General features: G+C 47.4%; 1 protein-coding gene across 3 annotated transcripts; it reads right to left on the bottom strand.

Annotated features, from left to right (window-relative positions):
- Positions 1 to 1,514: 1,514 nt before the first annotated feature.
- LOC102056500 (coagulation factor IX-like) lies at positions 1,515 to 11,663 on the bottom strand. 3 transcript variants are annotated; one of them, XM_055723595.1, is made up of 9 exons: positions 11,597 to 11,663; positions 10,823 to 10,945; positions 8,860 to 9,020; positions 7,960 to 7,984; positions 7,720 to 7,833; positions 6,371 to 6,505; positions 4,605 to 5,218; positions 3,320 to 3,437; positions 1,515 to 2,287 (listed from the first exon to the last, which is right to left on the bottom strand). In XM_055723595.1, exons 2-9 carry the CDS (start codon positions 10,899 to 10,901, stop codon positions 1,710 to 1,712), a joined length of 1,824 nt encoding a protein of 607 aa, XP_055579570.1. In that variant the 5' UTR covers positions 10,902 to 10,945; positions 11,597 to 11,663; the 3' UTR covers positions 1,515 to 1,709. The 3 variants fall into 3 exon arrangements, with proteins under 3 accessions (XP_055579570.1, XP_027664644.2, XP_027664645.2); XM_027808843.2 differs by having other exon boundaries at positions 10,823 to 10,942; positions 11,510 to 11,597; XM_027808844.2 differs by lacking the exon at positions 11,597 to 11,663 and adding an exon at positions 11,510 to 11,586 and having other exon boundaries at positions 10,823 to 11,002.
- Between the last annotated feature and the right edge of the window lie 542 nt (positions 11,664 to 12,205).

Here is a 12,205-nt window from a genome sequence, read left to right as displayed (position 1 = left end):
TCTCCCATTTTTAATCAAGAATTTATTGAAAGACAAGGGAATTCCTTACTGCTGTATTGGCAGGTGCAACTGTGAAAATAAGTGAACCACCAGCGTAAAGCTGTTCCTACCCATGTTCCTTTGGCCCTGAAGGGCTGCGGGTTAGGATGGGTATTTTCCCCCCACTTCTAACTTCCGTAGTTTGGTACTGCAGTCAGTCATGGGAGACTCTGGGCTACTTTTAAATCCAAAACCATGTTTCCTTACAAGTACTGACCCTGGTGGTCTTGTGCAGGCCTAATACAGTTTCTTGCCATCAAAATTAATAGCTCACACTACATGTTCTCAGGGAATTGTGTTAATGGAATTTTACAGGACTTTGAACAAAGCTGAGGAAGAAAACCACTCATGAATGTGTGCTGAGTTGTTTGTTTTTTTTTAATGTTTCATTTTTTTAAATGAAAGCATCATAGCGAATTGTAAGAAAGGTCACAAAATCAAAACATTTGCCATGGGTCACAAAGATCGTACCTATTCATTGCAGCAGAAAGCAGCAGCAGAGAAAGGTGAGCAGTCAGAGAAAGGTATGCAGGAGGGGTAATGGCTTGGGGATACTAGTCTGGCCCACCGGTATTTTATTTCGTTTGTATTTTTGGCATTGAGCAGTTGTGTGGGAAGCTGCTTATGATGTGTGGGAAGTCACCTTCTTGGAGGGATGGCTACGTACATGTGATGGATCTTCCTTCTGGGATGATAGAAAAGTTGTTTCTGGTAGTGTGTTGGCTTTTTCCCCATCAAGTGTGTTCAGAGGTGTTTCCTGTCTGAATTACTGGTTTTCATCACAAACTGGGAGAGGTAAGTTGTGTACATGGCGGGGGGTGGTGGTGGTGATGTCTTCAGAGTAAAGAAGAAGGGGGTTCTCTCTTAAGGAGCGTGGAAAATGAGCAGTTGTGTTGTTTGCTCCTTCCGCAGCTCTGTGGTTTGCAGTTCCACTTCTGTGGGCTGGGGTGGGAGCGCGTAGCCCATCTCCCGGCCTTTCCTTTCCAGCTGCTGGGGCCGAGTTGTGCCAGCAGTGGGGCTGTCCCAAGGCGCAGGGGCCAGCCCCTCCTCACACCCCCAATAATAATTTGTCTTTCAGAATTCTCCCTTACAGTCCTTACGTGCTTCTCCAGCTGCAGCAGGGTGGATTCCCTCTCAGGCAGTTTTTCCAGTGCACTTTGTAATACACAATTCCATATGGACATTGGGGCTTTTTTTATGAGAAAACATTTGCATTTTAGTGAAGTGAATTGTACTTGAAGTAACAGCTGTGCTCAGTGACAGACCTTCAAGGCCCAGGGACTGTGTTCAGCGTGGCTTTCCATAACTAGAGGACAGAACGCTGTCAGAAATGCTCTCCCTTTTCTAAGCAGCTAATTCACACAGCTTTAGTTCCTGGGTTTTGGGATAGGCTCAAGAAATGGAAAGGTTGGGTTTTTTTCTCTAAAACTAAAGCTGGTAGGAATTTACATTAAGAAAAGTTGTAGCTGTCTCTGTTATTTGCAGAATAGCTCTTTTATTATACACAAATACTTTACTCAGTAGCACTTGAATGAACAATTTAACCATTTATGGTAAAAAGACTCATTTATTTGAAGATAATCTTGATTTGACACCATTAAGGACAGGAACTGCACCGTGTCTTAGACTGGTACACTATTAGAATTATTCATGGTTTTAAAGGGGTGGTATTACAAAAAGTTAATGGAAAGGTTTTCTGAATCTGCTACGCTTTCAACAACCTCTTTAATCCATGGGATGTAGTTGGATACCCTGGTGTATACACCGTATTTTCCTCTTTCAGCACAGCCCTCGCCCCAGCTTACAATGCCCAGGAGAAACCAGGTGTTGTGGTAAGGCACCGTGAAGGGGCCACCGCTGTCCCCTTTGCAGGCGTCTGCACCGGCCGTGTGGTAACCTGCGCAGAACATGTTGTCGGTGACGAGCCTGTCTGTTGACCGCTGGCAGGTCTCCATGTTCACAATGGGCAGCTGGACTTTCATGAGGAAGCGCAGAGTCGAGCCTCTGGTGTGAGTGACACCCCACCCGCTTACCGTCCCTATCCTTCCTTCTTCAGAGAGCAGGGTGGCCAGGCTGGGGTTTGGAAGGCAGATGGGAATTACATACTCGTTAAAAACAACCTCGCTGCTCAAGTACAACAAGGCGATGTCGCTGTTGTAGTCGTTTGAATCGTAATGGGGATGCGTCCAGCTCCGTTCCACACCAATCTTCTGCTCTTTGAATTCTCTTCGGTATTTGTCAAAGTCTCCTGCAGTCACGACAAGTTAACGTGTTAAGCAGACCCGAGGGAGCCTAGAAGGCTGTTTCTGTTCCTGTCACACAGGAGGGACAGTGAATTGACGCAACCCAAACAAACGATGCTCTGTAACAACAATCTCTTAAGCTGCAGGTGCGATCCTGCACACCGAGCCTGCCGGTGTGCCCTTTAGGGGCAAACCAAAGCTGTTGACTGGGTGAATAGATACTTACAGAGACTATGGCTTCCGCAACAGGGACTGTACCATAAATAATGTCAATGCCTTTTAGTAACCACTGCATTTCAAGCAGTTTGTCAAAGCTTCCATGGGACGTGGTGGTCTGCCCCTCAGGAACAGGAGATGAGCATTAAGATGCAGTCATGGATAAGGCCGAAGAATTGTTTCCTGCCTGTTACCTAGTGCCGTATCCCATCTGCTCCTCTAGCATGTCTCTTTTTCTGGAGATTTCAAGCACAAAGTCTTGCGTGTGACTGTGTTTATTGCAGCATTCCTGCTGCAAGGGGCTCCAGTTCCTGCTGTGGTTGCCGGTGCTGTGGCACAGGATGAGGGAGGGGGGCTTTCTGCTCTGAGGCACTTGCAGGCAGCACAGCAGGGAACTCAAGGCTGATTAAAAAACAAAACCAGCTTGAGAGCAGACCGTGACCCACGGGCATCCTTCCTTTGGAGGTGTACCCTGAGGTGTGCCCAGTCTCCACGCTCAATGAGTTTGCCAAAATGGGCAACAGAAAAAGGTAAATATGTGCCTTGGGCTCCCGGGTTCCCTGAAACCACAGGGTACAGCTGGAGCCGCTTCGCACTTAACGTGCTGCAAAGAAAATTCAGCGTTCTGTCAACCCGAGTCAGGCCAGCCGTGTCTGGCTGTTTCTCAGCCACACCTTATTGTGTTCATGTACAACGCAAAGCGCATGTTAAGCAAGAGATCTAGAAGAGATTTAAGGTATCTTGTGTATGATATGATACCTATATCATACATATAGATTACATATATATGTATGTATAAACAACATACAACTTATACTCACCTACGGTCACGTGGTGGGGCCTGACGAGATCCAGGCAGTGAGCAGCAGTGACCACCCAGCGACTGCTGATTAAACTCCCTCCACAGAAGCCAATATCTTTACTATTCCGGATCAAAACCTGTATGAAAAATGAGGAAGAAAGTGTGCCCTGGGTTGTGGAAGGTATGGATGCGTGCTGGTAGTTTCTCGCTGGTTGGTTGCAGGCTCTGGATCTTGAAAATAACATTTCTGGCAGTAACAGCTACAGTGCACCAAGCAAAGAAGATGATGTTAAAACAGTAACAAAATGATTGCACATCTGTGACACTGGAGCAGAGTATTATGTTGAATTAAGCTTGACAAAATCAAATAGGCTGAGAGCTACGGTAACCGGCATTCTTCCAAGGAAACAAATACAATGGTGATTTTTCATGTGGCTTAACAGATTTTTTGGGGGTGGGGAAGAAGAGTAACACAAGGTGTGTTTCTCTGGCACTTTGGTTAAAAAAGAAGAGTGCAGTGCTGGTCTACACGTTCAGCCTACCCTTTTTCCACCTGTAAAATACACCCTGATGTGTGGAATGGGATAAATCTTTTTCTGTGACAGCAATAAAACAGACTGACATATCTTGAGGTTTTTTAGATCAGTCTGTTCACTTTCTGTGCACAAGCCCGTAAACAAGAACAGCACACTGATAAAACAGAGACAATACAAATAAGTGAAAATGAGTAACAGGTAAGGAGACACAGAACAAAAAGCCTAAACCCATGAGTAAACAACCCAAAAGAGAGTAGAAATAAATGCTTCAGGGAGACTCCCCTACTTGCCACATGCCACTCGCCCTCCCACTTGAGCCCTCTCAGGTTTATCTTCCTTATGGTACCACGTATGAAGAGCCCGCCAGTCTTAAGGAAGGGTCTCATTTGGTCACAGAAAATTTCTGTGAAAAATACCACCAGCCCTTCCAAAAGGAGGCAGAAGCACAGCTTTCACCGAGAACACTCAGAAACAAGGAACCTGACTAACAGAGCAGGAGAAGATCGGATCGATGTAGTTAAGAGAGAAAGTGTTACGCTGAGATCTGGAAAGCGCATCCACGGAGGCTGGGGAAGGGATGATAAATGGGGCACGTAAGATACGCGTCATCAAAAAGACCTGCAGCAGCTACACGTGGCTGGATTGCTCTAGACCTGAAAAAAAACCCCTTTATAATGGCTTGATGATCTCTGCTCCAGCTGGAACCGGTGACGATAAAGCAAGCATTTAGGTGTGGCATTTATGGCCAGACTGGAGGAAAAGTATTACCTGCCAGGGGCAATGTCCACGTTGACAAAGAGTTCCTCCCGTCACCCTGGCGTCCTGGTGCTCTGGAGTGGAGCTGACGGTCAGCTGGACATGCTGAGGCCTGTCTGAAACGTTTCCCCCGTGGCTGCTCTGGCTGAGCCCACTGGGCACGCTGCGGGCGCTCCCCGTTCTGTTCCACCCAGCAGCATCTTCCACCATTTCTCCCTGCCTTGCCACGGCCGTGCTCTGCCAGGCAGGGCCCTGGGGCTCACTGGTCACCTCCGCTGCCCCGGGGTGCTCAGGGACACCCCCCTCCTGCCCAGCAGCACTGTCTCCCAGCCACTTCTGGGTCACAGGGTCCACCAGTGTCTTGTTCCAGCTGGAAACATCTCCTGCCGCCTCAGTTTGTCCAGCATCACCCTCCATGTGCATGCTCTGCCCAAAGTCATCCTTTAAGGTCTCATTTTCCCCAAAAGCACTTTGTACCAGCTCCGTTTGCCTAACTGTGCCCTCTCTGCTCTCATTCCACTTGGCCATGTCACCCCCGTGCTCGCCCAGTCCCCTCGGGAGCCTGTTCTGCCCCAGCCGCCACTCCAGAGCCTGCCTGGCTTTGATCAGGCCACACGGAAACGGTGCTGGATGGAGGAAACACAGAAACAAGGACTGGAGTTCAGGGCGCACGGTATCAGACTCCAACACAAAAGTCCAAGAGAACCTCCTGTAAGAGCCCAGGAAAACCCCTGACACCCCCGTGTCAGGCTCCACCTTGGCCACCCCCTGACCCAGGCACGCAGAGCTGATTGTGAGGGACACGGCGCGGCCGGGCCTGCTCGGAGCCACAGGCACCCGCCATGGCTGGTGGCTCCCGGAGCCCAGGGGCTCCCAGCACTGCCCAGTGCGCTGCCTTCAGGAGGGGACCCGCACCCAGCGCTCCCCTTGTGATGGGGCCGTAACACACAATTCTAAAGACGCCCGTCCTGTCCCCTCGCCCGCCAGCGCTGCGGTTCAGCTTCGTAACTCGGCTCGGCTGACCTAAGCCCGGGCTGCTGTTTGCAGGAACCGCCCCGCGTGCTGCTCCTTCACCCAGCGCGGGCTGACAGGGGCACTGGGCAGAGACACACTGCCTGGAGAAGGACCTTAACATTTCAAACCCATATAAACAAAACATTATAAATAAGAATAAGAAAACCCCATTATTATTAATTATTATCATCATCATTATCATTTTCATTATTATTATCATCATTATTGTTGTTAAATATATTATAATAAAATATATAGAATATATATGACATACATTCATATGCATTATATAGAAAAATATATAAATTTATAAAAATATTTTAAAAAATTAAAAATATAAAAAATATTTAAAAAGCATTATATATAAAAATATATAAATTAAATATATTGTAATATTATCATTTATTCTATATTTATTTTATAGACATATTATCGTTGTTGTATTATTATTTATTCATTATATATTTTATTTATTTTTATTATATTTATGTATTCTTATATATTATACATTACGTAAAATATATATTATATATATTTAATAATGATAATTATGATGATGATAATATAATACAGTAGTAGCAGTAGAAGTAATAATTATAATAATAATAATTATAATAATAATAAAAAAGGATCGTTTTCACACACGAAGCGCAAGCCGCAGTAGCTACAGCCTGCGTAGCTCTTCTGCAGCCAGCGACGAGGAAAAGCCGGTGCCCGCGAACGTGCTCTTCCCCCGAGCCAGAGCCGAGCGGACTGTGCTTTACCTGCCTGCGTGCATCTCTTCCCGTCCTCGTGCAGGGTGTAATCCTTGGCGCAGGAACACGCCACCTGCAAGGCGCTGCTGCTCTCCCTGCAGTACTGCCAGCACCCTCCGTTCTTGTACCAGCATTCCAGCTTCTCTGGGATGGGAATGCACAGGGAAGAACGCGGTTATTGCCACGCGCCGGCCGCGGCGCAGCGCACAGCTTGTTGTTATTCTAGCTTTATTATATGGAAGAAAGGAGGGAAAAAAATCTACTGAAATCTTGCAGGGAAACAGAAGGAACCACCTCTTCCAGTTCCAGAAAACCATGCAAATTTGCAGCAAAGCAACCACGTTGCCTATGTCTGTCGTGGTTCTACCATGTTCTTCTTTGCCAGCTTTGCCTTGAGGCCACAGCTGGGCTCCAGGCCTTTCTGCCCGGAGAGCAGGGACAAGAAAATGCCTGGAAGAGCAAACACCCCAAAATGCATCCATTTTTCATCTGTCTGCACACCTTTTCTATCACAACAGATGTAAAGTACCAGGCATTCTGGCGGGGGCCAAGTCTGCTAGGAATTGACTGAAGTTTTTATATCATTGTTATATTAACAAACAAAGAAACAAAAAAAAAATCATGTTTAATTGCTTCACTGTAAAAAGAAAAGGTTGACAAAAGCGCTTGGGGAAAAAAAAATACTTATGATTCACAGTTCCCATGTCAGTTTGACTTTTGCTGTAATTTCACACCCCGGTCACTTGCAAACTGGATACGGTACTTCAGAGGACCAAAAATCTGGTAAGAATTAGGCAGCTTTTCTAATTAATCTTTCATCATTCATATATTACAACGTAATTGATTTTTTTGTTTGCTCGAAGCTCTGGTTAATTTGTTTGATGCATTTACTCAACAAAATTAAAAAGAGAATAGGACCTCACCACACAAAATCCGCAGTGCAGGAGACTTGTTATCACCCTGGAGTGACCCCATCCTTTCCTGGGGGGGGGGATGGGAGGCTGCCAGGTGTCTCCCTCAGGATTTGCACAGCTGAGTGCAGGAACCCACAACTCAGCTTCTGCATGGCAGGGGGTGGTGCTGCCCTCCCTGCCCCACTGCAGCGCCGCGCTCACACCTGGGTCCCCTCCCCAGGGTGGCCGTGCCCCAATGCGCCACGCAAGAAGTTTTTTAATGCAAGGACTGATCTAACGTAAGAATCTTAAACAACCGGCCAGTTCTGTATCAGACAGGTGAGGTCACCACCCACAACCTCAGCGAGAAGCCCGTGCAGAGGTTCCACTCAAATATCCGAGGAGCAAATTCCAGCCTTAATCCTCCCCTGACAGGGATGTCGGTGTGTCTGCTCCCGTACTCACCTCTTTCACAGTTGTCTCCTCCAAATTTTGGGGGGCAGATGCAGAAGTAATTGTAGTGTCTTATTTTGCAGACTCCACCATTGTTACAGGGGTTTGTGCTACACGGATTTAAACCTAGGAAGAAGAAACAAGGCACAGTGTAACAGCAGGAGTTCAGAGAAGCCTGGCTTTGAACTGCCACACTTCGTACCCAGAAGGGCCACAAGAAATGCCTTTTTAAAAAATTCCTTTTTTACCTACCTTTGTAATTAAACCAAAACTCCATCTGCAAGAAGAAATCACAAATGAAGGAAACAGTTAATCAGTGGCCATATTGGGTACTGAAGATAGAAAACTTTTTTTTAACAGCGCATGTAAATGAACACTTTGATTAGGATTGTCTGAGCAGATCTGATCACCACGCAGCAGCTTCGTTTCCCTTGGGTCAGAGACCAGCCACAGAGCACAGAAACTGGGTGTTGGTGGGACAAAGATTAGTCTGAAAGCTTAGATCCATAAACGCTCCAGCCAGGAAAAGGTCTGTGGCATCAGCCTAGGAGCTTCAAGTGACACCCCCGCCCCACGCCACCCTGTGTCAGTGCCAACAGTCCTCAGCACCAGCTGCTTCACTGCAAAGAGCCATTTCTACCGCGCTGCTCCACCTGCTAAGGAAGACGTCGCCTCAGCAGCGCGGGCTGGGTACAGGAGAACTTGGGCACCTCTGTTCAACAGGGCAGCTCAGGCTCCTGCCTCTGCACAGGGTGCCCAGGGGGATGCCCACGGCCCTGCCTCCCCGGGGGATGCCCACGTGCCTCCCGGGGGGGATGCCCAGGGCCCTGCTTCCCCGGGGGGACACTGTTGAGCCCTGGGAACCATGTGCTCCCCCTCTGCATTTGGAGGGGTCTGATCAAGCAAGTGGCCTCTGAAAATGTCAGCACCATGTTGCTGGATTGAGGCTCTCTGAGAAATAGGGTTTGGATACTTTTAAGGAATTGTGTTTAACGTTTACATAATGAACTGAGCACCTGGTCAGAAAGCGAAATCTCACAGGTGCTGTGAGTGACCCATCCTGACTAGAGCTGCAGAACCCATAGGCACATGTCAGAGCCACACTAGCTCACCATTAATTTCCTCTACTTTTCCCAAAATAAAGTGTCTCACCGTTTTCTCCTGCGAATGGAAGATCTCCTTAGCCTCCTCAAACGAACACTTTTCCTCACTGCATTCTCTCTCCAAGTTCCCTGGACGAATCTCTTCCAGAAAATAGTTAGCACGTTTATGGACTTTCAGCACCTCGTGTGCTTCGTCTTTTCTCAAAAACACTAGAGAAAACAAAAAAAAAAAGGAACGGTTGATACTGGAAGACAACAAAGGGGCATCGTTCCAGTCACAGCCACGCATTCTTTCAGTTGAGCAAACAATATAAAGAAGGGCAGCGAGAATCTATGTAAACAGCCCAAAGGAAAATAAAATTAGTCTATGTTCCAACAAAAGACACCAGTAATTTAAGCTTTCTGTTAGTGGATCAAAAGCCCCGCTACCAAGACTTTCAGGTTAGTGCAGAAATTAATTTTTATTCCAGAGTACCGCAGCTGTTTCTTTGGAAGCGGGTGGTATTTTCCTGCCTAACCACGCCGATCCCCAGCTGTTAGCTGCCTGGCCGTGTGTGCATGTGGAAAGCAAGGTGAGAGGGGTTTGGTTTGTATTTGGTGCCAGCTTAGTCAGATACTCAGTGATGGAGACCCAGTGGTTCCCAGGTCCACAACAGGACAGGCACTGCTCTGTCACTGGAAGACATATATAAAGTGTCAGTTCTGTACTTATTGTTTAGCTCATCTCAACTTTGCTTCGCTATTTCCCCTCCTCCCGCAATGTCTTAAAAGCTATTGCTGCCAGTAAATGAGGGGAGGAGTGGCCAGAAGGGATGTGGCAGGAGGGTCCTCCCCACACACCCCCTTGCTGCGCCACAGCAAGTCTTTGCTCTGGCACCTCCAGCTGAAGCGCTGTGCTCCCAGGGCTTTCCAGCCAGGATGCTCCCAAGGAAAATGAGGGCCCGCTCAGCCCTCCTGGATGTGCTGATACCACGTGCCATCGCTGTTCAGAGAAGATGGAGGGCTTTGCCGTTGTGTTCAATCTGCAGAAGCCTGGCCCTATATCCAAAAGCCATCTGACAGATTGGAAACCTGCTGCCAAGAAGCATCCTAAGAAGAAAGCTCGGTGCGTAATCCCGGCAAAGCTCACTGAACTTCACACAGCAGCTGACTTACCCACTGCTCTCTCTCCCTAACCATGACTCAGTGTCCTACACAAGTCAAAACCCTCTGACAAAGAATCCAGTTCTGGAGATGGACCATAAAGACACACATTTCTTTGCAGGTGCAGGATCGGTGTCCATTAGCCATGACTGAAATTCTAGAATAATACCAAACTGCTTCATTTCTAGGCAGTTAGAAGGAGCCCACAGAGTAGAAGAACAACGCTTGGCTGAGAAAATCTTTGGACAGATCCTGCTGCCTGGTAACAGGGAAAATGCCTTTCACTTCATCAGTGACACAGCCCTTCACCACCCCTTGAGTTCTGGGGTCACCTTTAAAGGATTTACCTATTGTGAGTAGGTACCCCGCACAGGGGTTGCAAACGTACGCCTGCTGCAAAGCCCTCTGGTTTGCAGGTACCACTTCTATTTCTGCTCTTCCTCCCCTGCAAGGACAGCCACAGTGATTCCCAAGCTCCTGCCTGTTCTAAAGCTCTTGGAAGCCATTTCCAAACCTTGCATAGTTGTTGTAGAAAAATCAACATGAGGCCTGAGAACACATGTTCAAAGAGCCTAATTTTAGCTTCCCAAATTGGAAAACTTTGCCATACAAAAATAATTCAAGTTTTGGGTTCAGTGTCACAAGCAGAATACTTTTCAACAGGACAGGGTCTAAGCTGAAAGCTAAGAAGGGCTGATTTCTCTTGGAAAACCATATATGAATATTCCATTTTTTTTCTCGTGCACTTCGAGAAGTGCTTCTTGAACCCACAGGACTTTGTCTTCAGGAGAGGAACATGGTCTCAGTTTAAATACCAAGATTGCCACAATAAGACAATTAAGTTAAAGCTGTAATTCAGAAGTACCTACCTGAATATGGAAATGGACAGCTGCTGCTGATGGAGCACATCAGTAGGAGAAACGTCAGGAGTGAGGAATTGCTCTCCATGTCAGCGAGCACCCGGAACGCTCTGACCTCCTGCTGCTTCCTTTCCGAGGGAAAAGAGGGATGTAATGGGTATATTGCCACAAAGCCAAAGGTGAATTAGTCTGCAAAAATGACGAAGAAGTAGAAGCAAGACGGCGACAGAAGGGGCTAAGAAAGCAAATTCCACCTGGTTCATTTTGCTCTGATGTCAGCCGTTTGCCCGAGCCACACGGGTGCCGCACGCTGCAGCAGGGATCCCGTCTGCAAGGCAACCTGCAGAGCGCAACCTGCTGCAGCACGCGGTGCAGGTCTGACCCGAAGCCCACAGAAATAATATAAAAAGCTGTGGTGACCCTGGGAGGCGTGGATCCGGCCCTGGCTGAGCAGGAGCCAGTCCCAGCGGCAGCCTCGGGGCGCACAGGATCCCAGGCTGGGCGCTGAGCCGCGCACGGGTAACGGAGCAGCCGCTGTGCAGTCACTGAGGATCTTGTCAAGTAAGACCATCTGCGCAAACCCCACTGGGGAACATCCACCGCTTACCTGGCAGTAACGGTTAAAAGGCAGAAATCTGTATTTCTTCATATTACCTTCCCAGGCTAAATATTTTACCAGGATCCGACAGCACATACCTCTTTGCTACCTGTATAATTTTTCCAAAAAACACGGGATGCAGAATGTGTTCACTTTACACGGAACCATGCACTAATACTCACTTTTTTCTTTTATTTTTTTAGGTTTGAGAGGTTTGGATGTACCCCAGGAACAGCCATGAGGTCAAGGGGTTGATCATTAACCAGTCACAAATATTGACAGAGGAAAGACAACCTTCTGGATTCTATGAAACACGTGAAATCCAAAAGAGGAATAAAACCCATGTGTCTGTTTCCACACATATACACACACGTGTATATTTAAAAAAAAAAATCCTTAAAAACATCTTCCAACAGTAATAGCCACTTCTTTGTGACAAATTGTCAGGAAAATCTGGAATGTCTAAAAGAAGATTTCTGACACTCCATCATCTTTCAGTCGGTAAGACCAACCGATTGGCAAAATTCACGAGCTGCTCTGCAAACGTCGGTTGAAACGTGCAGAGCTGTGGCTGTGCAGGAGGACTCATCGCAGCCACCTGCGGGAAGGCAGACAGTGCCCTGCAGCAGTCACAGCCGTGCACTGACATTATGATTTCTGCCTTTAATTAGACCCATGTTTTACTGGCTTTGAAACACACCACTGTTTTTTCCTGGGAATTCAACGACCAGCAATGCCAGCCGTTTCAGAAGCACGTATCCTTGGGGCAGGCCCTCGTTGGAAGGCTGCTGTCC

This window comes from Falco cherrug, chromosome 11, assembly GCF_023634085.1.
Source record: "Falco cherrug isolate bFalChe1 chromosome 11, bFalChe1.pri, whole genome shotgun sequence".
Taxonomy (NCBI): Eukaryota; Metazoa; Chordata; class Aves; order Falconiformes; family Falconidae; genus Falco; species Falco cherrug.
The sequence above is the reverse complement of the archived record's forward strand: the minus strand, read 5'-3'. Positions and strand labels throughout refer to the sequence as shown.